The sequence below is a fragment of the Pan troglodytes genome, chromosome 23 (genome assembly GCF_028858775.2).
Source record: "Pan troglodytes isolate AG18354 chromosome 23, NHGRI_mPanTro3-v2.0_pri, whole genome shotgun sequence".
Lineage (NCBI taxonomy): Eukaryota > Metazoa > Chordata > Mammalia > Primates > Hominidae > Pan > Pan troglodytes.
The window spans coordinates 44509896-44534919 of record NC_086016.1 but is presented as its reverse complement, the minus strand read 5'-3'; the positions used below and the strand labels follow the sequence as shown (position 1 = coordinate 44534919).

The 25024-nt window shown below is 52.8% G+C and overlaps 2 protein-coding genes across 3 annotated transcripts in view; one reads left to right on the top strand and one right to left on the bottom strand.

Moving 5' to 3' along the window:
- SERHL2 (serine hydrolase like 2) overlaps positions 1-18274 on the bottom strand; it is a 54828-nt gene extending 36554 nt beyond the window's left edge. The window contains exon 1 of the mRNA XM_024352575.3: positions 18213-18274. The gene's annotated coding sequence lies outside the window, so the exon portion shown is untranslated. The remainder of the gene's footprint in view (positions 1-18212) is intronic.
- RRP7A (ribosomal RNA processing 7 homolog A) lies at positions 17736-25024 on the top strand. Of its 2 annotated transcripts, XM_024352574.3 has the most exons (7): positions 17736-17852; positions 19424-19566; positions 21413-21538; positions 22281-22398; positions 22770-22867; positions 23253-23451; positions 24592-25024. In XM_024352574.3, the coding sequence occupies exons 1-7, from the start codon at positions 17780-17782 to the stop codon at positions 24675-24677; spliced, it is 843 nt and encodes a 280-aa protein (XP_024208342.1). In that variant the 5' UTR covers positions 17736-17779; the 3' UTR covers positions 24678-25024. The 2 variants fall into 2 exon arrangements, with proteins under 2 accessions (XP_024208342.1, XP_063664062.1); XM_063807992.1 differs by lacking the exon at positions 19424-19566 and having other exon boundaries at positions 17748-17852.

Below are 25024 nucleotides of genomic sequence, written 5' to 3'. Positions count from 1 at the left end.
CAGAGCTGGCTTTGTTGACTGTTTTATCTGATGCTGACCAGCCACTGACCTACTCTTCCTACAGATACATTGAGACTATCACACCGAGGGCCCACGGGCTTCGCTGGTCCGAGACCAAGTGTCCTTTCTCTTGAAGTGTTTGCATAATGTCTGCTTCAATGCACTGTAGGTGGTGTGCACTGTAGAGTTTCACTCTCAGGAGGAAATTTATTCCACAACTGTAGCTGCACGTGTCTACCCAAAGATATTAACTTGCTGTGTTACCGACTCCTAGCATTCCTTAGGACTGTATGGCTTTGAACTTCATCTTGAGGCTTCTACACTCTGTGGCTTTGACTTGGCCCTCCTCTGCTACCTTTGATGATTCTCAGAAGCTGGTACAATTTCTTTTTGTTTGTTTGTTTGTTTTATTTTTTTGAGACAGAGTCTTGCTCTGTTGGCCAGGCTGGAGTGCAGTGGTGCGATCTGGGCTCACTACAAGCTCCGCCTCCTGGGTTCATGCCATTCTCCTGCCTCAGCCTCCGGAGTAGCTGGGACTACAGGCGCCCGCCACCATGCACAGCTAATTTTTTGTTTTTTTTAGTAGAGACGGGGTTTCATCGTGTTAACCAGGATGGTCTCGATCTTCTGAGCTGGTGATCTGCCCCCCTCGGCCTGCCAAAGTGCTGGGATGGGAGTCTTGCTCTGTCGCCCAGGCTAGAGTGCAGTGGCGCCATCTCGGCTCACTCAAGTTCTGCCTCCTGGGTTCACGCCATTCTCCTGCTTCAGCCTCCAGAGTAGCTGGGACTACAGGCACCCGCCACCACACGTGGCTAATTTTTGGTATTTGTAGTAGAGACGGGGTTTCACCGTGCCCAGCCATAGTTATTCGTATGTTTATTGTTGTTATTTTGTCTTTTTTTAATTTTTAGAGACAGGGTCTTGCTGCATTGCCCACGTTGGAGGGCAGGGGCTATTCATAGGTGCGATCCCAGCCCACTGCAGCCTCAACTCCTGGCGTTGAGCAATCCCCCCACCCCAGCCTCCCAAGTAGCTGGGATTACAGACACATGCCACTGTGCCCAGCTTGTATGTGTTTTCTGGGGTCATCCATTCCTTTAGCAAAAATGTGTTGAGCACCGGTGGAGCAGCAGTGCGCCTGCCCAGGAGGCCCGTGGCATGAGGCCGAGTGCAAACAGAAAGGGACAGTAATTTCATGGACTTTTACGAAGTGAGGCCCAAGGTTTGAACAGAATGCCCTGGTGAGAGGTTAGCTCATAGACCCCGGTGTGAGTTGAACTCTTAACCTTGTGGAGCAATAAATGAAGGCCTCCAGATATGAAATGATTTGCTTGGTGTCTCTTGCCTGCAACCTGTACATTTTTCTTCTAGACCATGCCTATTGTATTCTTGATTTTTTTTAAAAGACTATTTTGGGGAAACAGTTTTAAGTTCACAGCATAATTGAGAGGAAGGTACATTTATATGATTTTTAAACCTTGGAGGAAGAGGAAATTTTTTTTTTTTGAGAGTCTCGCTCTGTCACACAGGCTGGAGTGCAGTGGCATGATCCCGGCCCACTGCAACCTCCGCCTCCCAGGTTCCAGTGATTCTCCTGCCTGTAATCCCAGCACTTTGGGAGGCTAAGGCAGGCATATCGCTTGAGGGCAGGAGTTCGAGACCAGCCTGGCCAACATAGTGAAACCCTGTCTCTACTAAAAATACATAAATTACCCAACATGGTGGTGCACAACTGTAATCCTAGCTACTCGGGGGGCTGAGGCATGAGAATTTCTTGAACCCGGGAGGCGGAGGTTGCAATGAGCCCAGATTGTGCCATTGCACTCCAGCCTGGGCAATAGAGCAAGACTCTGTCTCAAAACAAACAAACAAACAAAAAGTCTCAGAAAGGGAAATGAGCCATTGCAGAGAACAACTGTGTTTTGTGAGCGGGTCCCAACAATGCCACCACCGGGAGTGGGTGCCGCCCGCTCAGCCCCTGCAGAGCCGGGGACCTCAGAGGAAGGGGTGCAGGTGGCGGGGAGGGCCAGGCTGCAGATGCGGGGCCTCATTTTGTTTCCTTGTAAAGTGAATTCCCCAAAGGGTTCTGATGCTTTTGCTTGGCAGAGAAAGGGAAAATAAGACATTTTAAATGGATTCCATTGTCTTTCCTGGTGACAGAGCAGCCTCCCCAGCGTGTTTCCGTGTCTCTGTAGCCCCGTGAGAGCAGTTGCTCCCTTCTCCTCTTAAAACGCGGCAATAATGAGTCAGAAGAAAAAGTGCTTGTTGCCAAAGGCTGATTATTATAGGTCTCCGAGCATTCTGCATCCACCTGCTGAGGAAATCATGGCTTTGAGTGTGCAGAGATTTATTGCCATGCAAGTTCATTTGCAAGTTTAGAAGATAGGAACAGACTAATATTGAACTACAGAGGCAAAGATGGTAGAGTGTTTGAAGGGGTGCAACACAATTTTAAGATCCAGCCAATTCTCCCTCTCATCTCTCCTTCCCATCCCAAGGGCAATAACATCCTGCATCCCCAGGCCCACGCCCTGCGTAGCTCTCTGTAGCTGGCACATTTTCTAGGACTTGAGCTAACTGGAGCTTGGGGTCCTTGGCGATGACAAGCATGATATGCAGGGCAGCTCTCATCTCACAAGACCAGCTGGTAGGAAGCCCTTCCAAGACGTGGGTGGCCCTGAGCTTGAGCTTAGCTCAGGCAAAGTGGGAGATTGGAAAGAGAAGTGGAGGCAGGCTGGCCATCTTCCTTTTCTCACACACCTGCTGTGGCCTTGAGGAAGTCCTGTAAACTTTCAGGGCCCCAACTACCTCCTTCTCCAAATGGCTAGTGGCCTCCTTGAGCTCCTTGAGTAGGGCCACAGGCCACAGCAGTGACAGTCCGCTGGGGGGTGATGAAGTTTTAGGGAGCCCAAGGCAAAGCAGCACACAGTGTGAAATACCATTTCATAGCATGAGCTTGTGTGTATGCCAATTAGTTGGTATAAAGATCAAGGCCAGGCATGGTGGCTCATGCCTGTAATCCCAGCACTTTGGGATTCTGAGGAGGGTGGATCTCTTGAGCCCAGGAGTTTGAGACCAGCCTGGCCAACATGGTGATACGCTGTCTCTACAAAAATAATAATAATAATAATAATAATAATAATAATAATAATAATAATAATTAGCCGGGCATGGTGGCAGGTGCCTGTAACCCCAGCTATTTAGGAGGCTGAGACAGGAGGATCACTTGAGCCAAGGAGGTCAAGGCTATAGTGAGCCATGATCACACCACTGCACTCGAGCCTGTGACTCTGTGTAAAAAAAAAAAAAAGAAAAGAAAAAAAGACAAACCAACAAAACAAAATAAAACAAAACAAAACAAAACTCAGACTCTACCCAGGGTTTCTAAGATGAACACTTACAGAGGGATGTGGACCTGAAAGGAAGTATCTGGAGGATTTTAACTGTATTCAGTCTGCTTTGAAACTGTGTATGGGTAAAAATGGGTCCAGTTGCCATCACAGGCTGGGGGAGAGCTGGCAGGTGATGGGGAGGAGGGCAGCTCACATGCAGAACCATGATCAAGCAAAGCGGGTCTAGGAAGGTGGCTCCGGGTTCATGGAGCTCAAAGAGAGCGGATGAGGGTGGGTGGGGGAGGCTGGGCCAGGGAGGAGGCCTAGGGAACGGCAGGTGCTCTGAGTTGGAAAGCGCCCCCAAGAAATTCATGGCTACCTGGTACCCGTGAATGTGACCTTATTTGGAAATAGGGTCTTTGCAGTTGTAATCAAGTTCAGATGAGGTCACACCTGTAGGGCCCAGCCTTACAGGGTCTGTGGGTTTTTCTCCCCATGTGAGGAGACGAGAGATGGTAGAAATAAAGACACAAGACAAAGAGATAAAAGAAAAGACAGCTGGGCCCGGGGGACCACTACCACCAAGACGGGGAGATCGATAGTGGCCCCAAATGCCTGGCTGCACTGTTATTTATTGGATACAAAGCAAAAGGGGCAGGGTAAAGAGTGTGAGTCATCTCCAATGATTGATAAGGTCACGTGAGTCATGTGTCCACCAGACAGGGGGCCCTTCCCTGATAGGTAGTCGAGGCGGAGAGAGAGAGGACAGCTTACGTCATTATTTCTTCTATGCTCTTTTCAGAAAGATCAAAGACTTTAATACTTTCACTAATTTGCTACTGCTATCTAGAGGGCAGAGCCAGGTGTACAGAGTGGAACATGAAAGTGAAACAGGAGCATGACCGCTGAAGCACAGCATCACAGGGAGACGGTTAGGCCTCCGGATAACTGTGGGCGATCACTCAGGCCCTCCACAAGAGGTGTGGAGCAGAGTCTTCTCTAAACTACCCCGGGGAAAGGGAGACTCCCTTTCCCGGTCTGCTAAGTAGCAGGTGTTTCTCCTTGGCACTGATGCTACCGCTAGACCACGGTCCGCTTGGCAACGGGCGTCTTCCCAGACGCTGGCATTACCGCTAGATGAAGGAGCCCTCTGGTGGCCCTGTCCGGGCGTGACAGAGGGCTCACACTCTTGTCTTCTGGTCACTTCTCACAGTGCCCCTTCAGTTCCTATCTCTGTGAGGTCTGGTTTTTCCCAGGTTATAATTGTAGAGCAAGGATTATTATAATATTGGAATAAAGAGTAATTGCTACAAACCAATGATTAATGATATTCACATATAATCATATCTATGATCTATATCTATTATAACTCTTATTATTTTATATATTTTATTACACTAGAACAGCTCGTGCCCTCAGTCTCTTGCCTCGGCACCTGGGTGGCTTGCCGCCCACACACACCCTCATCCAATGACTGGCATCCTTAGAAGAGGAACACTTGGACACAGAGACTGCCCCAGACGGACAATAGCCATGTGAAGACGGAAGCAGAGGTCAGAGCGACGCTCCCACAAGCCCGGCAATGGCAGCGATTGCAGGTGTCTTCGTCTGCTGTGGCTGCTAAAGAAGATGTGGTAGACTGGGAGGCTCAAACAACAGATATTTGTTTCTCCTAGTTCTGGAGACTGGGAAGTTTGAGATCAAGGTACTGGGAAGTTTGAGATCAAGGTGCTGGAAGGTTCGGTTCAATCTGGTGAGGGCCTCTTCCTGGTTTTAAGGATGGCTGCCTTCTTACTTTGGACCTCACATGGCAGAGGGGGGTGAAGAGAGAGAGGCAGAGAGATTGATGATGTCCCCTGTCTCTTTTTTTTTTTTTGGAGATAGAGTCTTACTCTGCCACACAGGCTGGAGTGCAGTGGCATGATCTCAGTTTACTGCAGCCTCTGCTTCCTGAGTTCAAATGATTCTCCTGCCTCAGCCTCCAGAGTAGCTAGGATTACAGGCACCCCCCACCATGCCCGGCTCATTTTTGCATTTTTAGTAGAGATGGAGTTTCGCCATGTTGGCCAGGCTGGTCTCGAACCCTGACCTCAAGTGATCCACCAGATGTACGGTCCAGCCCTACAGGGCTTGGCGGGTGTTCTCCCCGTGTGCGGAGATGAGAGATCGTAAGAAATAAAGGCACAAGACAAAGAGATAAAGAGAAAACAGCTGGGCCTGGGGGGACCACTACCACCAAGACACGGAGACCGGTAGTGACCCCAAATGGCTGGGCGCACTGTTATTTATTGCATACAAGACAAGGGGAGCAGGGTAAGGAGGGTGAGTCGTCCAAGTGATTGATAAGGTCGAGCAAGTCACGTGATCATAGGACAGGGAACCTTTCCCTTATAGGTAGCTGAAGCAGAGAGGGAAGGCAGCATACGTCGGCGTTTTCTTCTATGCACTTATCAAAAAGATCAAAGACTTTAAGACTTTCACTATTTCTTCTACCGCTATCTTCTAAGAACTTCCAAGAGGAACCAGGAGTATGGGAGGAGCATGCAAGTGGACAAGGAGCGTGAGCATTGAAGGACAGCACCACAGGGAGGGGTTTAGGCCTCCGGATGACTGCAGGCAGGCCTGGACGATATCCAACCTCCCACAAGAAGGTGGTGGAGCAGAGTGTTCCCTGACTCCTCCAAGGAAAGGGAGACTCCCTTTCACGGTCTGCTAAGGAACGAGTGCCTTCCCAGGCACTGGCGTTACCGCTTGACCAAGGAGCCCTCAAGCGGCCCTCATGCGGGCGTGACAGAGGGCTCACCTCTTGCCTTATTGGTCACTTCTCACAATGTCCCTTCAGCACCTGACCCTATATCCACCAGTTATTTCTTGGTTATATTAGTAATACTACAAAGAGTAACATTAAAAGCTAATGATTAATAATGTTTATACTGATGATTGATAACGTCCATGATCATCTCTGTATCTAATTTGTATCATAATTATTCTTATTCTAACTATTTTTTTTTATCATACTGAAACAGTTTGTGCTTTCAGTCTCTTGCCTCAGCACCTGGACAGTCCTCCGCTCACACCTCAGCCTCTCAAAGTGCTGGGATTACAGACATGAGCCACCGCACCTGGCGTCCCCCATCTCTTCTTATAAGGGCACTCATCCCATCATGGCATCAGGGGGCCCTATCCCCATGACCTCATCTAACCCTAGTCACCTCCCAAAGATCTCACCTCCTAATACCATACCTAACTGGGGGTTAGGGTTTCAACAGATGAATTTTGGGGGGACACATATACTTGGTTCATAACAGCCAGGAACCACCAGAAGCTAGAAGAGGTGAGGAAGGATCCCTTTCTTGATGTGACACCTTCATTTTAGACTTCTGGCCTCTGGAACTGTGAGGGAATAAAGTCTGTTGTTTTAAGCCACCCAGTTCATGGTCATGGTGTGGTAGAAAGCCCAGGAAAAAGTCTCCAGAGTGAGCTGGGGGACACACCTGCCCCTCACACCCTTGGCCATGGTCACCCAAGGGTCTCCTTTCCTCCTCATGCCTCCTCCTTCTTCCACCAGGGGCACGGGCACCATCCAAGTGCAGCCTCTGCAGGCGGGGGAGACTCCTGCACGGACTTCCTGCAGAGTCATTTCTGTAGTAGACTCCAGCCGGGGGTCCTCTGCTTCCACTCAGTCCCAACACTGTCTACCTGGAGATGTCCTCAGGTCCCGCAGGTTGAGGACTTGGTCCCACAAGACCTGAGCCCCACTCCCAAAACTGATCCCAAGCCCAGGTTATTTTGAGTCTCTGCTTCTCCTTCTTCTCCTTCTCCTCCTTCTCCTCTTCCTCCTCCTCCTCCCTCTTCTTCTTCTTCTTCTTTCTTCTTTCAGGGTCTCACTGTGTTGCCCAGGCTGGAGTGCAATGGTGTGATCTTGGCTCACTGCAGCCTCCACCTCCCAGGTTCAAGCGAATCTTCTGCCTCAGCCTCTCCAGTAGCTGGGACTACAGACATGCACCACCATGCCCCACCAATTTTTGTATTTTTAGTAGAGATGGTGTTTCACCATGTTGGCCAGGCTGGTCTTGAACTCCTGACCTCAAGGGATCCATCCACTTCAGCCTCTCAAAGTGCTGGGATTACAGGAGTGAGCCACCGTGCCTAGCCTATTTTGTGTTTGCTTCTGACCAACCAGCCGTAAATTGGGGTTCCCACAGCCCTCTCTTTGGGTTTAATTCACTTGCTAGAGAGGCTCAGAACTCGGGGGGAACACTTACTTAGGTTTACCATGTAGGGGTGAAGGGAAAACTTCCCCTTCGCCCTCTGAAGGTTCATGGAAAATCAACTCTCAAAAGGCAGATGAATAGGAGAAAGGGATGCGCATTTATTTGATTATAGTTTTACCTGTCACAGGAGACTTCAGAATGAAGACCCAAAGATACAGGGGAAATTGTCCATTTTCATGCTGAGGCTCAACACAGTATGGGCAGCTGTGGAGACATAGGATTGGATAAAAACGATCTGATCTAATGCTAGCAGATGGAGTGGGGAACCCAGCAGGGCCTGTCTGGCTAGATTCCTCCTGGCCTCTCTGAGCCGAGTTCCTTCCTTCTGAGTGTGGGGAGGACCCTCTCTGGAATGGGGGTCTTATTATTTTTTGAGACAGAGTCTTGCTCTGTGGCCCAGACTGGAGTGCAGTGGCGTGATCTCGGCTCGTTGCAACCTCCGCCTCCCGGGTTCAAGCGATTCTCCTGCCTCAGCCTCCTGAGTAGCTGGGATTACAGGTGCAAGCCACCATGCCTGGCTAATTTTTGTGTTTTTAGTAGAGATGGGGTTTCATCATGTTTGCCTGGCTGGTCTTGAACTCCTGACCTCAGGTGATCTACCCACCTAAGCCTCCCAAAGTGTTGGGATTACAGGTATGAGCCACGGCGCCTGGCCTGGAATGGGGGTCTTATGGTCTACAGTCAAACAAAGTAGGCCAGAGAATTTCTTTATGGCCAGTTTTTGCACAGATAGGGCAGAGGGGAAGTTAGAGTCATATTTTAGGTTGTATGGCTGGTTTGGGGGAAAGGGGTTCTGGTTTCTATGACCCACCCTGAGGAAGAGAGATTCTAGTTTCTATGGCCAGCCTCAGGGCAGAATGAGGGGCCACAGACAGGAGGGCAAGAGAAGGTCAGAGAAACTCCTTCGCATGGATGACACAGACCCCCATCTCCAGGCCTGAAAGCACCAGGACTAGGAGGAAAAGCAGCCCCCACTCAAGAAGGTGGCAGCGGGGCACAGATGAGAACAATGCTGCAAAATTTGTGTCTACCCCTTGGAGCAGACCAGACCAGATACAGAGTTTCAGCTGACGGGAGCCGGTCCCTGGCTGGTGCTACCCTCCTCCCCACCCTGGCCTGGAGTCCTGCAGCATGCCCCAGAAACAGTGCCAGCAGCCAGGCCGGAGGAAGTGGTGCCCAGCCGTGCAGACACGGCTGGCTGGAGGGAGCTCTGGACATTATGAATGTCATGGGGCCTTCGTCCACTAAAAAAAAAAAAAAAAGTAAAAATTGTATATTATGCCTGCATGGCTAAAAAGATGAATATAACCAGGCTGGGCTGCTTATAAATCAGTTACATGTTTTTTTCTGGTTTTAATAGAAATTAAGACGTTTTTGTGGGCCCACAGTGCCCCTCAGGCACAGTGCCTGCTGAGCCGAATGTGGATGTGGGCTCTGCCTCTGGGGTTAGTGTCAGGAAACTCCTGCTTCTTCCCTTGCAGGATCAGCAAGGGGTCACTCTGGCTTTCCCCATGGCAAAGAAACTTCCCATGGGCACCTGCACACACCCCAGGCCTCCTCCCTGCCAAGGCAGGGATTCCTGTGCCACCTGCTGGGGAGGGCAGCCCAGCAAATGAGCCAGCTGCATGGGTGGGAGTTGGTGACTGTTCTTCGTTTTCTGCACTGGTTCTTTTTTTGTGTCAACCTGTTGGAGCCATGAGGTGCCCAGTATTTGGTTCAACATGATTCTGTGTCTGTCTGTGAAGGTGTTTCCAGAAGAGATAAGCATTTGCATCAGTAGACTGAGTAAAACAGATGGCCCTCCCCAGTGTGGATGCACCTCGTCCAATCCATGGAAAGCCTGATGGGAACAAAAGACAGAGTAAGCCGAGTGTGGTGACGCATGCCAGTAGACCCGACCACGCAGGAGGCTGAGGCAGGAGGATCGCTTGAACCCAGGAGTTCTAGACCAGCCTGGGCAATGTGGCGAGACCTCATCTCTACAAAAACATAAAAAAAAAAGAATTAGTGAGACGTGGCACACTTGTAGTCCCAGCTACTCAGGAGGCTGAGGCAAGAGGATCATTTGAGCCCGGGATATCGAGGCTACAGTGAGCCACGTTCACACCACTGCACTCTAGCCTGGACTACAGGGCAAAAGCCTGTCTCTTAAAAAAAAAAAAAAAAAAAATGCCGGGTGCGGTGGCTCACTCCTGTAATCCCAGCACTTTGGGAGGCCAAGGCGGGTGGATCACCTGAGGTCAGGAGTTCAAGACCAGCCTGGCCAACATGGTGAAACCACGTCTCTACTAAAAATACAAACATTAGCCAGGCGTGGTGGCAGGCATCTGTAATTCCAGCTACTCAGGAGGCTGAGGCAGGGAGAATTGCTTGAACCCGGGAGGTGGAGGTTGCAGTGAGCCCAGATTGCGCCACTGCACTCCAGCGGTATACTCTGGGTGCCATCACTTAGCTCCTCGGACCTCCTCAGTATCCTAATCACTCTCAGCAGATGGCCTGGAGATTGGCTTCTTAGTTTTAAATTCTAGGACCATCTACAAGCTTGCTTTTGGTAAGTCACTATAGACAAATACCAGTTAAAGCACTCAGGAAGATTCAAGCTCCAGTGAAAAACTATGCATTGCCTAAAGCATATTCCTGGGTGAAAGAGCAAGACTTCTTCTCAAAAAAAAAAAAAAAGAAAAGAAAAGAAAAAGAAAAAGTAAGATAGAATTCACCCCATCTGCCTGACTGTGAGCTGAGCTGGGATACTGGTCTTCTCCTGCCTTTGAACTTGGACTTGGACTGCAATGACACTGTCAGCTCTCCTGGTTTTCTTTTGCTTGCTGACTGTAGATCCTGGGACTTCTCAGCCTGAGCTCAGCCAGGGCTGCATTTAGGCAGAAGTAGGGCTCAGGGTAATTAGATGGGGCAGATGGGGCTCCCCATCTATTTTGGGGCAAGTCAAGCTAAGACACCTTCTTGAGAATGGCTCTGCAGAGAACTGCCTGACCCCAGGCAGTAAGAGGTGAAGCTGCCACGCCTTCGCCTAATTCAGGAGCAGAGTCTTTGCCTTTAGAAATTACCTCTGCTGGGCCGGGCGCAGTGGCTCACGCCTGTAATCCCAGCACTTTAGGAGGCCGAGGCGGGTGGATCACGAGGTCAGGAGATCGAGACCATCTTGGCTACCATGGTGAAAACCCGTCGCTACTAAAAATACAAAAATAAATTAGCCGGGGGTGATGGTGAGGGCCTGTAGTCCCAGCTACTCAGGAGGCTGAGGCAGGAGAATGGCATGAACCTGGGAGGCGGATCTTGCAGTGAGCCAAGATTGCACCACTGCACCCCAGCCTGGCTGAGAGAACGAAATCTTGTCTCAAAAAAAAAAAAAAAAAAAAAGAAATTCCCTCTGCAGTTATGTTAAGGGTGGGATGGAAGTAAGTATAAACTTCCATGCAAAGCAAACAAATAGGATATAATAAGGATTTTGGGCTGGGCTGAGTGGCTCAAACCTGTAATCTCAGCACTTTAGGAAGCCAAGGTAGGAGGATTGGTTGAGCCTGGGCGTTTGAGACTAGCCTGGGCAACACAGTGAGACCCCGTCTCTTAAAAAAAGAAAGAAGACTTTTTAAAAGTGTTACTAGGCCATTACTGTTGATTCCCCATTATTCGGGATTCGATCATCCAGTCTGAGGATCACTGAAGCCTTTTCTAGGCTGTTTTGATTCATCTTTTGTGTGTGTGTGTGTGTGTGTGTGTGTGTGACAAGAGTCTCGCTCTGTTGCCCAGGCTGGAGTATGGTGGCGTGATCTCAGGCCACTGTAACCTCCGCCTCCTGAGTTCAAGAGATTCTCCTGCCCCAGACTCTTGAGTAGCTAGGATTATAGGTGCGCGCCACCACGCCTAGCTACTTTTTATATTTTTAGTAGAGACAGGGTTTCACCATGTTGGCCAGGATGGTCTCGATCTCTTGACCTCGTGATCTGCCCTCCTCGGCCTCCCAAAATGCTGGGATTACGGGTGTGAGCCACCATGCCTGGCCTTGACTCATCTTTTCATTCTTTCACTAATCTTGGCATTTCCTAATATTAATGAAAATAAAAGGAAATGAGAGGGAAACAACAGGTTTACTTTCCTCTATTAGCTTCTGAGGAAAAAGGAACGGACAAGAGCAGGTTGGGCGACCAGCTGGCATTTGCCCCTCTGTCAGGTGACCTCGATATCCCCGCATTGCAGAAAGGACCCTGAGAGCTGACCTTGCCTGTGTGCATCTCCCCAACGAAACATCTTAGCAAGTCTGACTTACAGACCACTAGAAACCTGATCGGGACCCAGAAACCCCACTCCCAGGTATTCACCCAAGAGAAGTGAAAACTTCCATTCACACAAACACCTGTGTGTGAATGTTACAGCAGCTTATTCATAATCGTCGAAACCTGGAAATCGCCCACATCCTTTACTTGGTGAATAGATAAACAGACCACAGTCCATCCAGACAGTGGAATACTTCTCAGCAATGAAAAGGAACCATACAACAATGTGGGTGAACCTCAAATCACGATGCTCAGTGAAAGAACCTGGACTCGCACGATTCCACTTTCAGGACTCGCTGGAAAAGCAACAGGAGAACAGAGCAGTGGTTGCCAGGGGCAGCACAGGAGTTCTGGGAGTGATGGGATGTTCCCTATCTTGACTGTGGTCATGGTGATAGGACTCTATGCATTTGAACTATATACCAAAAGAAGTGAATTTTACTGTGTGTACATTTGAAGGTATTTTTTAACCATTAAAAAAGAAAAATTGAGGCTGGGCACAGTGGCTTATGCCTGTAATACCAGCACTTTGGGAGGCCAAGGCGGGCGGATCACGAAGTCAAGAGATCGAGACCATCATGGCCAACATGGTGAAACCCTGTCTCTACTAAAAATACAAAAAGTAGCTGGGCGTGGTGGCGGAGGCCTGTAGTCCCAGCTACTCAGGAGGCTGAGGCAGGAGAATGGTGTGAACCCGGGAGGCGGAGCTTGCAGTGAGCCGAGATCGCACCATTGCACTCCAGCCTGGGTGACAGAGTGAGACTCCATCTCAAAAAAAAAAAAAAGTGACTTCAATTTTTCCTTCTCTTCCTCTTGGCTTGTAAAAGGGTTACCCCTGCGTGGCTTCAGAGTGTTTAAAATCGCTTACCTCCTCTTGAGGAGGTTTAACATTCTTTCTTTTTTTGAGACAGAGTCTTGTTCTGTCACCCAGGCTGGAGTGCAATGGCTTAATCTCGGCCCACTGCCACCTCCACCTCCCGGGTTCAAGGGATTCTCTTGCCTCAGCCTCCCAAGTAGCTGGGATTACAGGTGTGTGTCACCACACTCAGCCAATTTTTGTATTTTTGGTAGAGACGGGGTTTCATCATGTTGCCCAGTCTGGTCTCAAACTCCTGGACTGAAACGATCCACCCGCCTCAGCCTCCCAAAGTGCTGAGATTACAGGTGTGAGCCACTGCGCCAGGCCTCAATATTCTTTCTAATAAGCTCACTTGGGTTCTTATTCAGTGTATTCCTTTTCCCAGGTTGCTGTAACAAAATAATATAAACTGGGTGGCTTAAGACAACAGAAATTGATTTCCTCCCAGTTCTGGAGGCGAGAAGTCCAACACCAAGGTGTCGGCAGGGCTGTGCTCCCTCTGAAGGTTCTAGGGAAGAATCCTCCCTCATTTCCTCCGGCGTCCAGTGGCCACAGGCATCCCTTGGCTTATAGCCTCACCACTGCCATCTCTGCCTCCATCTTCCTATGGCCCTCTTTCCTGTGTGTGTCTCCTAGGCATCTTATAAGGACAGCAGCCATTGGACAAAGAGCCCACCCTAAATCCAAGATGATTTTATCTTGAGTTGAAAGGACCTGATTACATTTGCAAAGACCCTGTTTCCATATTCAGGTCCCATTCACAGGAATGGAAGAGTGGTGGGGGAAGGGAGAGGTTAATACTTGAACATGGCCGGGCGCGGTGGCTCACGCCTGTAATCCTAGCACTTTGGGAGGCTGAGGCGGGCAGATCACGAGGTCAGGAGATCGAGACCATCCTGGCTAACACGTGAAACCCCCGTCTCTACTAAAAATACAAAAATTAGGCCGGGCGCGGTGGCTCACGCCTGTAATTCCAGCACTTTGGGAGGCCGAGGCAGGTGGATCACGAGGTCAGGAGATCGAGATCATCCTGGCTAACATGGTGAAACCCCGTCTCTACTAAAAATACAAAAAATTAGCCAGGCGTGGTGGCGGGTGCCTGTAGTCCCAGCTACTCAGGAGGCTGAGGCAGGAGAATGGCGTGAACCCGGGAGGCGGAGCTCTCAGTGAGCCGAGATCGCGCCACTGCACTTCAGCCTGGGCAACAGAGCAAGACTCCATCTCAAAAAAAAAAAAAAAAAAAAAAAAATTAGCCAGGCGTGGTGGCGCATGCCTGTAGTCCCAGCTACTCGGGAGGCTGAGGCAGGAGAATCACTTGAACCCGGGAGGTGGAGGCTGCAGCAAGCCGAGATCGCCCACTGCACACCAGCCCGGGAGACAGTGTGAGACTTCATCTCAAAAAAAAAATACTTCAACATGTCTCTTGGGGAGCACAATTCAACCTCTATATTCGGTAAGACTCTCTTAGACAGGGCAGGGCAACCTGGCCCTGCACTCCTTGGCCATCCTCTGCTGTCACCCCCAGACCTCAGGCACGGCGGCCCCTCGCTCTCCCCTGTCTCTTCTCTCCGGGCCTCTGAAGTCACCAGTTCTCCATGCCCAGCCGTGGCCTGTGGGAGGGAGCTGGGGGGGTGAGCTGGAGCTGCCACTTAGCGGCAGAGTCACAAACTCACCGTTCCTAATGAAGCCCGTCGCTTCTCCCTCCTCCTCCTCCCAGCAAGCAGGAAAAAAAAAAAAAAAAGTTGACTACTGAGACCACATGCTAGGAAATCCACGGGTGGGTGCTCTAGTTGACAAGTCCCACTTGAACCCAGCCATATGCGGCCATTCTTGCACTGCTATGAAGAAATACCTGAGACTGGGGAATTTATAAAGCCAAGACGTTGAATTGGTTCTGCAGGCTGTACGGGAAGCATGGCTGCATCTGCTTCTGGGGAGGCCTCAGGGAGCTTTGACTCATGGTGGAAGGCGAAGTGTGAGGGGTCACTTCACATGGTGAAAGCCTGACCAACAAAGTGGGGGGTGAAGCAGCCACCCATTTTTAAACAAACAGATCTCGCGAGAACTCGCGATCGCAAAGACGCAAAGACGGCGCCAAGCCATGAGGCCCCCATGATCCAAACACTTCCCACCAGGCCCCACCTCTAGCATTGGGGATTACAATTTAACATGCGATTTGGGCGGAGACAAATACTCAAACTCTATCACCAGCCATCCCTGCTGAGATGCCGGACTCATCTGCCGAGATGCTGCGATGTGAGCGAAGTGACCTGGAACCTTTAGTGCAGCCCATATGCCACCTGAATACCATCAAATCCCCTCAGTCAGTGCCACAGGGAGAAACAAAATCTCCTAGCAGAGCATTGCCCAAATTCCTGACCCATGAAATACATGGGCAGTGGTAATTATAAAGAAAGTGGAGTTAATTGATCGAGTGGCATCAATGGGCTGAAGGAAGAAAACAACAGTCCTCAGGACAGCCATTTATCAACTTATAGCCCAAGGTGAAAATCAGGAGGGGCTTCCAGAGACGTGTTTAAAGACAGGTCACGTTGTGCTGATAAACGCCTAGAACCTGATGAGAACTGTGGAGTTTGAATCAGGGCAGATGAACGGCTGTGCTAAGTGCTGTGCTCCAGTCAAGGAGCACAGAAGTGAAGGAGCGGACACTGTCACCTAGGGCAGGGAACGTCTGGATAGATGGGCTCAAGAGTCTTGAATTCTAGGCTGGGTGCAGTGGCTCACACCTGTAATCTCAGCACTTTGGGAGGCCGAGGTGGGCAGATCATCTGAGGTCAGGAGATCAAGACCAGCCTGGCCAACATGGTAAACCCTGTCTCTACTAAAAATACAAAAAATTAGCTGGGTGTGGTGGCGCATGCCTGTAATCCCAGCTACTTGGGAGGCTGAGGCAGGAGAATTGCTTGAACCCGGGAGGTGGAGGTTGCAGTAAGCTGAGATGGCAGCACTGCACTCCAGCCTGGGTGTCAGCAGAGTGAGACTCCGTCTCAAAAAAAAAAAAAAAAAAAAGGCTTATGCCTGTAATCCCAGCACTTTGGGAAGCCGAGGTGGGCGGATCACAAGGCCAAGAGATCGAGACTATCCTGGCCAATATGGCGAAGCTCTGTGTCTATCAAAAATAAGAAATTTAGCTGGTCATGGTGGTGCACACCTGTAATCCCAGCTACTCAGGAGGCTGATGCAGGAGAATTGCTTGAACCCAGGAGGCGGAGGTTGCAGTGAGCGGAGATCGCGCCACCGCACTCCAGCCTGGCGACACAGCGAGACTCCATCTCAAAAAAAAAAAAAAAAAAAAAAGTGATGTTGTGTGGCCAGTCCTGATATCCACCAAGATGGCTCCTTGAAGCGTGGAAGCAATACATGAGAGGGAGATAACAGAACGATGGTGGCAGGGCACTGAGAAGGAGCCAAAGGCCTCGGGGAGGGGGATGTGCAGGCACAGATTTATTATGCAACATCTGAGAAGCCAGATGACCGTATTTCTGGAGGGTTCACCAGAGACTGCTTTGACTAGTGGGGGGTCTAGGCATCACTGGGCAATCGGCATGGCCGTCCTCTGAGGCCAGGGTAGAAGAGGGCAAATAGGACTGGAGCCGGGCTCGGAAAGGTCAGCAGGAGATAGGATTCCAGAGAGCAGAGGTTCGGTTGATGTGACTGTCAGAACAGGAGCAAGGCCAGAGTGGCTGCCAGGGATCCTGGGCGCACAGGAGTCTCTGGTGAATGCTAGTAGACCATGGTATTCCCAGGGGCCACGGAAGCCCCAACACTGCTTGACTGCACTAAGCAAAGAAAGACCAAAAACAAAAAACGAGCGAACAGGACAGTAATGGCAGCTGCTGATGGAAAATCCCAACTCCTCATCCAGTTTCCAGGCCTAAGCTAGGCCTCAGAACCAGAGGTCACTGACTGAAAGGGAGGCTGGGTCCCCTCCAGACCACAAATATTTGCAGTAGTAGTCTCCTAATCTTTCCCCAAAGGGGCCGACAGCATTTCCAAGAAGCAACTGTACACTGGGAAAAGAGAAATAGTAGACACATCAAGGGCTGGCGGGTACACTGTCTGAGAGGCCCTTTGGAGTCCAGAAAAGTGGAGTCCTTGGACTTCATTTCTCCCCTATCTACACTTGCTCCCTTGGCGATCACACCCTCTCATAACTTTCTTTTTTTTTCTCTTTCTTTTTTTTTTGAGACAGAGTCTCGCTCTGTTGCCCAGGCTGGATTGCAGTGGGGCGATCTTGGCTAACTGCAATCTCCGCCTCCTGGGTTCAAGCGATTCTCCTGCCTCAGCCTCCCGAGTAGCTGGAATTACAGGCATGCGCTACCACGCCCGGCTAATTTTTGTACCTAGTAGACACGGGGTTTCACCATGTTGGCCAGGCTGGTCTGGAACTCCTGACCTCAAGTGATCCGCCCCCCTCGGCCTCCCATATTGCTGGGATTACAGGCATGAATCACCGCACCCGGCTCCTCTCGTAACTGTCAATAACCTATCCATGGCCAGTCCCGTGTGTATTGCTCCAGGCCTGACATCTCTGATGTTCAGTCTGTTCAGTCTCATATCTAAGTGCCCACCTGACATCTCCCCTGAGTGGCCTAATGGGCATCTCACCACAGCTCACAGAGAACTGATCTACTCCATTTTCACCCCCAAGCAGGCCCCTCTCCTGCAGTCTTCCCATCTCAGTCAATGGCAACACCATCCTCTTAGTTGCTCAGACTGAAAACCTAGCAGCCATCCTGGATTTCTCTCACACTGCCTATTCAACGTGTGAATGCGTGAGTGGAAAGCTGAGTTCGCACTCGTGACTGGCCGGGGTCAACTCTGACATTCGCTCCCACTTTCGCGCGCTGATTTATCTCTGAACGGATGAAGGTTGGGCCATGGCGGGCGGGGCCGGGGAGGCGGGCTTGGAGCGAGGGGGCGGGGCAGGCGCCACGAAAACGTGCTCGCGCCGGCGCCGAACCGCAACTCCCGGCGGCCCCCGCGCTCCCGGGTGGCAAGATGGTGGCGCGCAGGAGGAAGCGCGCGGCGCGGGACCCGGAGGACCGTATCCCCAGCCCACTGGGCTACGCAGGTGAGGGGCTCCGGGACGCGAGACCGGGAGCGGTCAGGCATCGCCGGGAGGTGTTTGGGGGTTGGCGACGGCCGGGGGTCCCCAGGAGCGGCCGCACGGTTGGGTGTGAGCCCCGGTGGCCCGTGGCCCCAGGCTCCGCAGGTCTTGAGGCTCCGGGGTCCCGAGGACCCACGCGGCGCCCTTCTGCCTGCTCACTCTCCCGGGGCGAGCCCAGCTTGGCCCACGCTTCCCTTGGGTGAGCCCGCCTCTGTCCACACTCTCACCCAGGGCAAACCCATTTCCGTCCACACCCGCTCGTCCAGGTGAGGCCATCCCCTTCTCATCGCCCCTGCTCCTAGTCCAGCCCCCATCAGCTCTTACCTGGGCTGCTGTAGGCCCACCTACTCGGTTGCCCTCCTTCTCCTCTTGCCCTTGTTTCTGTTCTCCACCCACGTGCCAGAATGTTCTTTTTAAGGACATTTAGATTAGATCATGTCTGACACGCCCACGATAGGCCCCACACCCACTGCATTCCCTCCAGTGGCTTTATCAGGTAGCTTCTAAAACAAAAACCAGACTTCTTAACCTGTGTGGGCCAGGTGGTCTGGCTGGTGCCGACCTAAAGCTCTTTCTGTTCCTCTGAGGGAACATGCTTTTTCCCGCTCTGGGTTTTTGCACGTACTGTGCCAGTTTGTTGCACAGTGGCGTTCTGGTCTGAGCTTTAATGTTGCTTCCTCAAAGAGGCCATCCGTGATGGCCTATGGAAAGAAGACCTCTGCCACCCCATCACCCTGTAATGTTTCTTTCACAATTGATACAAGTTTGCTGTATGCTTACTTGTTAATTGCCTTCTCCGTTATTGCAACTGAGCTTCCTGAGTTCAGGGACCGCAGCTTTATGCCAACCGGTACTGTGACGGAGGTGTGAGAAAAATAGCAGCAGTTCCTAGCTTTATGAGGATTACAGTCATGGGTGTGCCAGCGATTAACCAAAGAATCTCATCAATATAGCCTCCAGACTGTTAAGAGAAGCTGTGAAGGCACAGGCAGTGGGATCTGACCTGGCAGGAGGGGCTGGGGGTGATGCTAAGGCTCTCCTGAGGAAGCGAGGTTTGAGCTAAACCTGAGGTTAGCGGGAGGGAAGAGGGTGACACGCCAGGTAGAGAGGCCAGCATGTGTGAGGCCCTGGTGTACCCGGGGGAACAGAGAATCCAAGGTGGTGGGGGAAGATGGTACGAGAAGAGGTCACAGTGACAGGCAGGGTCTCACGGGGCTTCCAGCCATGGTTAGGATTTTGGTGTTGACTCCAAGAGCCGCAGGGTTCGAGCTTCCCTCTCATTGCGCCCCCATCTGTAATCATTGCCCATTTATCTTCTCTCTCCCTGCACCGCCTTGGGAGGCCCTCCTGGGCAGACTCTTAGAGCCCGCACAGGCTTTGCCAAAGAGTAGGGTAAGGGGGGTTGGTGAAGGGATGGATGGATCGATGAACAGATAGGACTAGACAGGGATGTGGAGAAAGGAAGTTGTGTGAGTGTCTCGCTGGCCTCAGCTCAGGGTAGCCTGGCCATCCCTCCTCTCCCATTTCCTTTCCAGCTATTCCAATCAAGTTCTCTGAAAAGCAACAGGCTTCTCACTACCTATATGTGAGAGCACACGGCGTTCGACAAGGCACCAAGTCCACCTGGCCTCAGAAGAGGACTCTTTTTGTCCTCAATGTGCCCCCGTACTGCACAGAGGTGAGCTAGTGTCTGGGAGGAGACCTGTGGGCTCAAGGTGGGGGCTCCCATGGCCTCCACCAAGTCCTTGGTGGTGAGACGGACACAGCTAATGGGAGCCCCAGAGGAGAGTGTCAGGAGGGCTACCGTGATCTCCAGTCAGGAAACTGGCTTTTTAAAGATGTCTTTAAAAGTATAATCCTGCCAGGCACGGTGGCTCATGCCTGTAATCCCAGCACTTTGGGAGGCTGAGGCGGGCGGATCACCTGAAGGGAGGAGTTCCAGACCAGCCTGGCCAACATGGTGAAATCCCGTCTCTACTAAAAAATAAAAAATGAGCCAGGCATGATGGCATGTGTGGGTAGTCCTGGCTACTCGGGAAGCTGAGGCATGAGAATCCCTTGAACCTGGGAGGTGTAGGTTGCAGTGAGCCAAGATCGCGCCGCTGCACTCCAGCCTGGGCAACAGAGTGAGACTCTGACTCAAAAAGAAGAGAAAAAAGTACAATCCTAAGTAGCCCAAGGTATTTTTACATATTACCCAAAGTTGTCTGAATTACGTGTTTTCTTCCAGATTGTACATGTCCATAATTTAAAAGTAGGAAAGTATAAGAAAATAAAAAGTGCCTCTAATTCTATCCAAACACAACTGTTAATTTTTTTTTTTTAACAAAAACTAAGCTAAGGGAATTGCTGGATTTATTTATTTATTTATTTATTTATTTATTTTGAGACAGAGTCTCCCTCTGTTGCTCAGGCTGGAGCGCAGCGTTCACGACTCACTGCAACCTCCGCTTCCCAGGTTCAAGTGATTCTCCTGCCGCAGCCTCCCAAGTAGCTGGAATTACAGGCGCCCACCACCATGCCCGGCTCATTTTTGTATTGTTAGTATAGACAAGGTTTCACCATGTTGGCCAGGCTGGTCTCGAACTCCTGACCTGAAGTAATCCGCCCCCTTCAGCCTCCCAACGTGCTGGGATTACATGCGTGAGCCACCGCCCCTGGCCAAGGGAATTGCTGGATTTGTTTTCAAAAAAGAAACCCTCATTTGTAAAAGATTCCTCTAAACTTAGAGAAAAAAAGAAGCATGTAGAAGAGGGGGTGCGAGTTCTGACCTTTTTTGAAGTGCAGCATGTGTGCCGGGAAGGGCCCCAGTGGCAGATGTCCAGCTCACTGCATCCCAGAGACAGAACATAGCTGTGTAGTCAGCGCCCAGGTGGAGACACAGCAGCACCCCCGCTGCCTCCACCACAGACAACCACCATCCCAACTGTCATAGCATAGGGTCACTACTGCTGATTCAGGTAGTAAAACTTGTCATAGGAAATCAGAATAACAGCAAGAATGTCCCCACCTGTCTCCAATGAGAGAGCAGGAATATGCCGGGCACAGTGGCTCACGCCTGTAATCCCAGCATTTTGGGAGGCCGAGGCGGGCGGATCACCTGAGGTCAGGAGTTCAAGACCAGCTTGGCCAACGTGGCAGAACCCTGTCTCTACTCAAAATACAAAAATTAGCCGGGTGTGGTGGTGGTGGGCGCTTGTAATCCCAGCTGCTCGGGAGACGGAGGCATGAGAATCACTAGCAACCCGAAGGTGGAGGTTGCAGGACTCCAGCCAGGGCTGCAGAGCAATACTCCAACTCAAAAAAAAAAAAAAAAAAAAAAGAGCAGGAATATCGACCTCCATATTGTCCCTGGGGAACAGGTCGGAGGCCATGGTGCCCACAGTCTCCTGGCTTGGGCAGATGTGGCTGTGGCTCTGAGTCCTTCAGCGGCGCTGGACCCCTGGCAGCGCCACCCATGGTGCAGGGAGGCTTTGGGATGGCCCTGCGGATGCTCACAGTTGGCTTCCCTCTCCCTGCGGCAGGAGAGCCTGTCCCGCCTCCTGTCCACCTGTGGCCTCGTCCAGTCTGTAGAGTTGCAGGAGAAGCCGGACCTGGCTGAGAGCCCAAAGGAGTCAAGGTCGAAGTTTTTTCATCCCAAGCCAGTTCCGGTGAGCCGCCAAGCCCGGGGTTCCACTAGAGTGAGGGGGGTGGGGCACTGTCCCCAGTGTGTTGAGGGAGCTGGCAGTGGGACGTCAGAGCATTCTCTGGTCCTGAGCCCATCCTCACCGTGTGTGGTGTAGGAGACTGTCCGGGTGACAAAGCCTGCGATTCCTTCCCAGATTTGCCACATCCTTGCACTTCCTGCCTGGCTTTTTCCGTCCCGTGTTAAAGCTCAGGGACCATCTCTGCTGGCCGCCTGCAGGGCCTTCCCCGGCTCCCCTCCTGCTTCCCCACTGAGGGAGCTCCTTCCCCAGGCTTGGGGGCCGGGTCTCCAGGAGCACTGTTCTTCACAGCTTTCCCAGTGGCCCTGGAGCCCACACCTCCTCCCCACACGGTGGCATCTGGCATGGTGTGTGCGCCCAGACCTGGCTTCCAAAAACCTGCCCTGGCCCAGGGCGACCCCTGCGTTTCATCGCATCCCTCCCGTGACTGGAAGAAAAGAAGCCTGTGTATCCCCTCTTCCTGGGGAGGAGTTGGGAACAGCCGTCACTTCCCGCAGAAGCAGGATTACTGGAAGTGTGGCTGCCTCTGACCTGGATGATGGGATGGCCTGTGGTTCTCTTCATGGCTCAGGAATAGCCTAGCACCGTCTCCCCTGGTGTAGCTACCACCTAGGCTGAGGGCAGGCCTGGAGACCTTGTGCCAGACGTGGGAAGGAGCCCCCAACCTCTGACATCTCTCTCTCTTCAGGGTTTCCAGGTAGCCTACGTGGTGTTCCAGAAGCCAAGTGGGGTGTCAGCGGCCTTGGCCCTGAAGGGCCCCCTGCTGGTGTCCACAGACAGCCACCCTGTGAAGAGTGGCATTCACAGTTAGTACTGCGGGAGGGGTCTGGCGCCTCCTTTCTGGGCTCCGGGTTGGCAGGACACTCTATGGGGACAGTGTGTGAATGTCACAAGCCAAGTCCATGCTCCCTGAGAGCAGCGTGTGGAGGCCTGGGCAGGAGGACCATGGGGCTGTGTCTGGGTCCCCAGGGAGTTGTTAGCCTGAGCCCCTGGCACAGAGCGGCACAGGCATACTGGGCAGGCAGAGCGAGGGCCCAGCTTGCAGCCCCTGGGATCTCCTTAGCGCCTGTGCCCGGGGCCCTGTGGGAAAAGGTCCCAATTTGCCTGGCAGGCCCTGGGGTGGGGCCCAAATGCCAGGCCTGAGGAAGCCCTGTTTCCCTGGCTCCCTTTTCCTCAGAGTGGATCAGTGACTACGCAGACTCCGTGCCCGACCCTGAGGCCCTGAGGGTGGAAGTGGACACGTTCATGGAGGCATATGACCAGAAGATCGCTGAGGTAGAGGCCCCGCGGGGTCGGCCGAGCACCGCATCGCCCGTGTGGCTGTGGGAAGGTGGCGCCCCAGAGGGAGGGCGCTGGTGGCCTGTCCTTGGCCACTCTGTAGAGGCCAGGCTCCCTGTTTCCCTGCTGGATCCTGGGCTTCCTGGCTGGGTGACACATGTAGTCTCCACATGGTCTACAGTGGAGAAGGAGGCAGTGCCGGCAGGTCCGTGCCCTCCCCGCCATCCTTAGCCCCAACACTGTGCTGGGAGGAGGGGAGCAGCCCTCCCCTGCGGGGGCTCAGGGCAGTTCTGACTTTGGGAGGAGGGCGTGGAGGGCGCGCTGCTGGAGGCTGCAGGAGGTCCCAGGCGCCCACCGGACGATGGGATCACCTTCCTTGTAGGAAGAAGCTAAGGCCAAGGAGGAGGAGGGGGTCCCTGACGAGGAGGGCTGGGTGAAGGTGACCCGCCGGGGCCGGCGGCCTGTGCTCCCCCGGACTGAGGCAGCCAGCTTGCGGGTGCTGGAGAGGGAGAGACGGAAGCGCAGCCGAAAAGAGCTGCTCAACTTCTATGCCTGGCAGCATCGAGAGAGCAAGATGGAGCGTAAGCCACCCCCAGTCCATCCTCAGACCCCTCGGCCTTGGCCCCAGCCATGGATGAGGCCTGTGGCCAGTGCTCCTGAGGGCGGGCGCTGGACTTGGTGGTCGAGGAGGGAGGGCGTCCCTCAGCACAGGGCTCGCACCAGACTCTGTGGAAAGAGGCCCAGCCTGGCAGCACCCTGTGTGGCGGTTCCCCATCACCCCCCAGGGGCAGATGCATTTGCTCAGTGAGTGGGGACCCTAGGTCATCAGTGCCCACCTCTGGGTCCCTGTGCACTTAGTGCTGGCGCTCATCAGCCTCCAGCTAACGAGGAGTTCAAGTGCAGAGGGGGCTTCTGAACCCACTGTGGGTGCAGAGAAGGTGCTGCAGAGTATGTGTGTTGGGTTGGTGGTGGTGGGTGTGTGTGTGTGTGTGTGTGTCTGTCTCCGGTGGCCCCGCACAGGACCCTCCCATGCCTGTGGGCCCAATCGCCTGTGGCCCACTCCTGGTGCTGCGGCTGAGCCTCCTGCCCCACTCACTGCCTGGTGTCCCTGTCTACAGAACAGCTTCCCTGTGGGCCCAGGGGAGGGTTCTCCTGGCCCTGGCTAGGGCACAGGGACGGGCTCTGCGGCAGGCCCTGAGCCGCCCGCCCAGTCACTGGTGCTTTCCCTGCCTGGCTGGCCCTCCTGGCTCCCGCTCGTGCTCGCTCTAGACCCTCAGCTTCCCCCTCAGTGCCATCAGCCTCCCACTGACCTAGGCCACCCGGTGACCAGAGTTGCCATCTGCATTCACCAGCACCAGGGCTGGGGTCCCTTTATCGATTCTCAGGGTTCTCCAGGCCGAGCGGTCAAGACTCCTTCCTTCCCCCTTGTGCAGGGATGGGGGTGGGGGCGGGTACCTTTGCTTTGTCGCCAGGGCTTCATCTACAGGCTGGGGGTGCCAGCATCTCCCGCTTTGGCCTTGCCCTTGGACTCGGCCTGCCGTGGGTTCTGTTTCCTGACAAGATCCAGACCCTGCCCCCACAGCAGAGCTGGGAGGGGGATGGGCTGGTGGGGGAGACATAGCCCCACCCCCACAGTAACTGGGAGGAGGGGTGGAGCATGAGCAAGCCTGCTTCCCCGGGCGCGCTGTCTGACCCTGCCCCGCGCCTCCTCTCACCCCCAGATCTAGCGCAGCTGCGCAAGAAGTTCGAGGAGGACAAGCAGAGGATCGAGCTGCTGCGGGCCCAGCGCAAATTCCGACCCTACTGAGCCTGAGAGCCGCAGTGAATGGCTGGAGGTGCAGGGCCAGGAGGAGGCGAGGCAGGGCCTGCAGCGGTCTCTGAGAGGCCGAGCTCTGGCCAACGGGCCCCAGGTTGAAGGCCACCGTGTCAAACAGCCCCATCAGAGTCCACACAGGCCAGGAGTGAAGGACCAGGCCACCCCTCGGGTCTTGTGCTTCAGCAGTCCTGGGGACCCAGGCGTGCCGACTGGAGGACTTGTCCTTCCTGCTTCTTGCCTCCACACCCTCCTCTCCAGGACCCTGGATGAATCCGTTCTGTGCTTCCTTTTCCCTCAATGCAAAAGCCCTTGCTGGCAACGAAAAAGCCTCAAAAGCA

Coding starts and splice junctions, on each gene's coding strand:
- RRP7A (XM_024352574.3), top strand. CDS start 17,780: ATGGTGGCGCGCAGGAGGAAGCGCGCGGCGCGGGACCCGGAGGACCGT. Junction 22,399..22,769: donor TGTGAAGAGTGGCATTCACA/GTTAGTACTGCG, acceptor CCTTTTCCTCAG/AGTGGATCAGTGACTACGCA. Junction 22,868..23,252: donor ATGACCAGAAGATCGCTGAG/GTAGAGGCCCCG, acceptor CCTTCCTTGTAG/GAAGAAGCTAAGGCCAAGGA.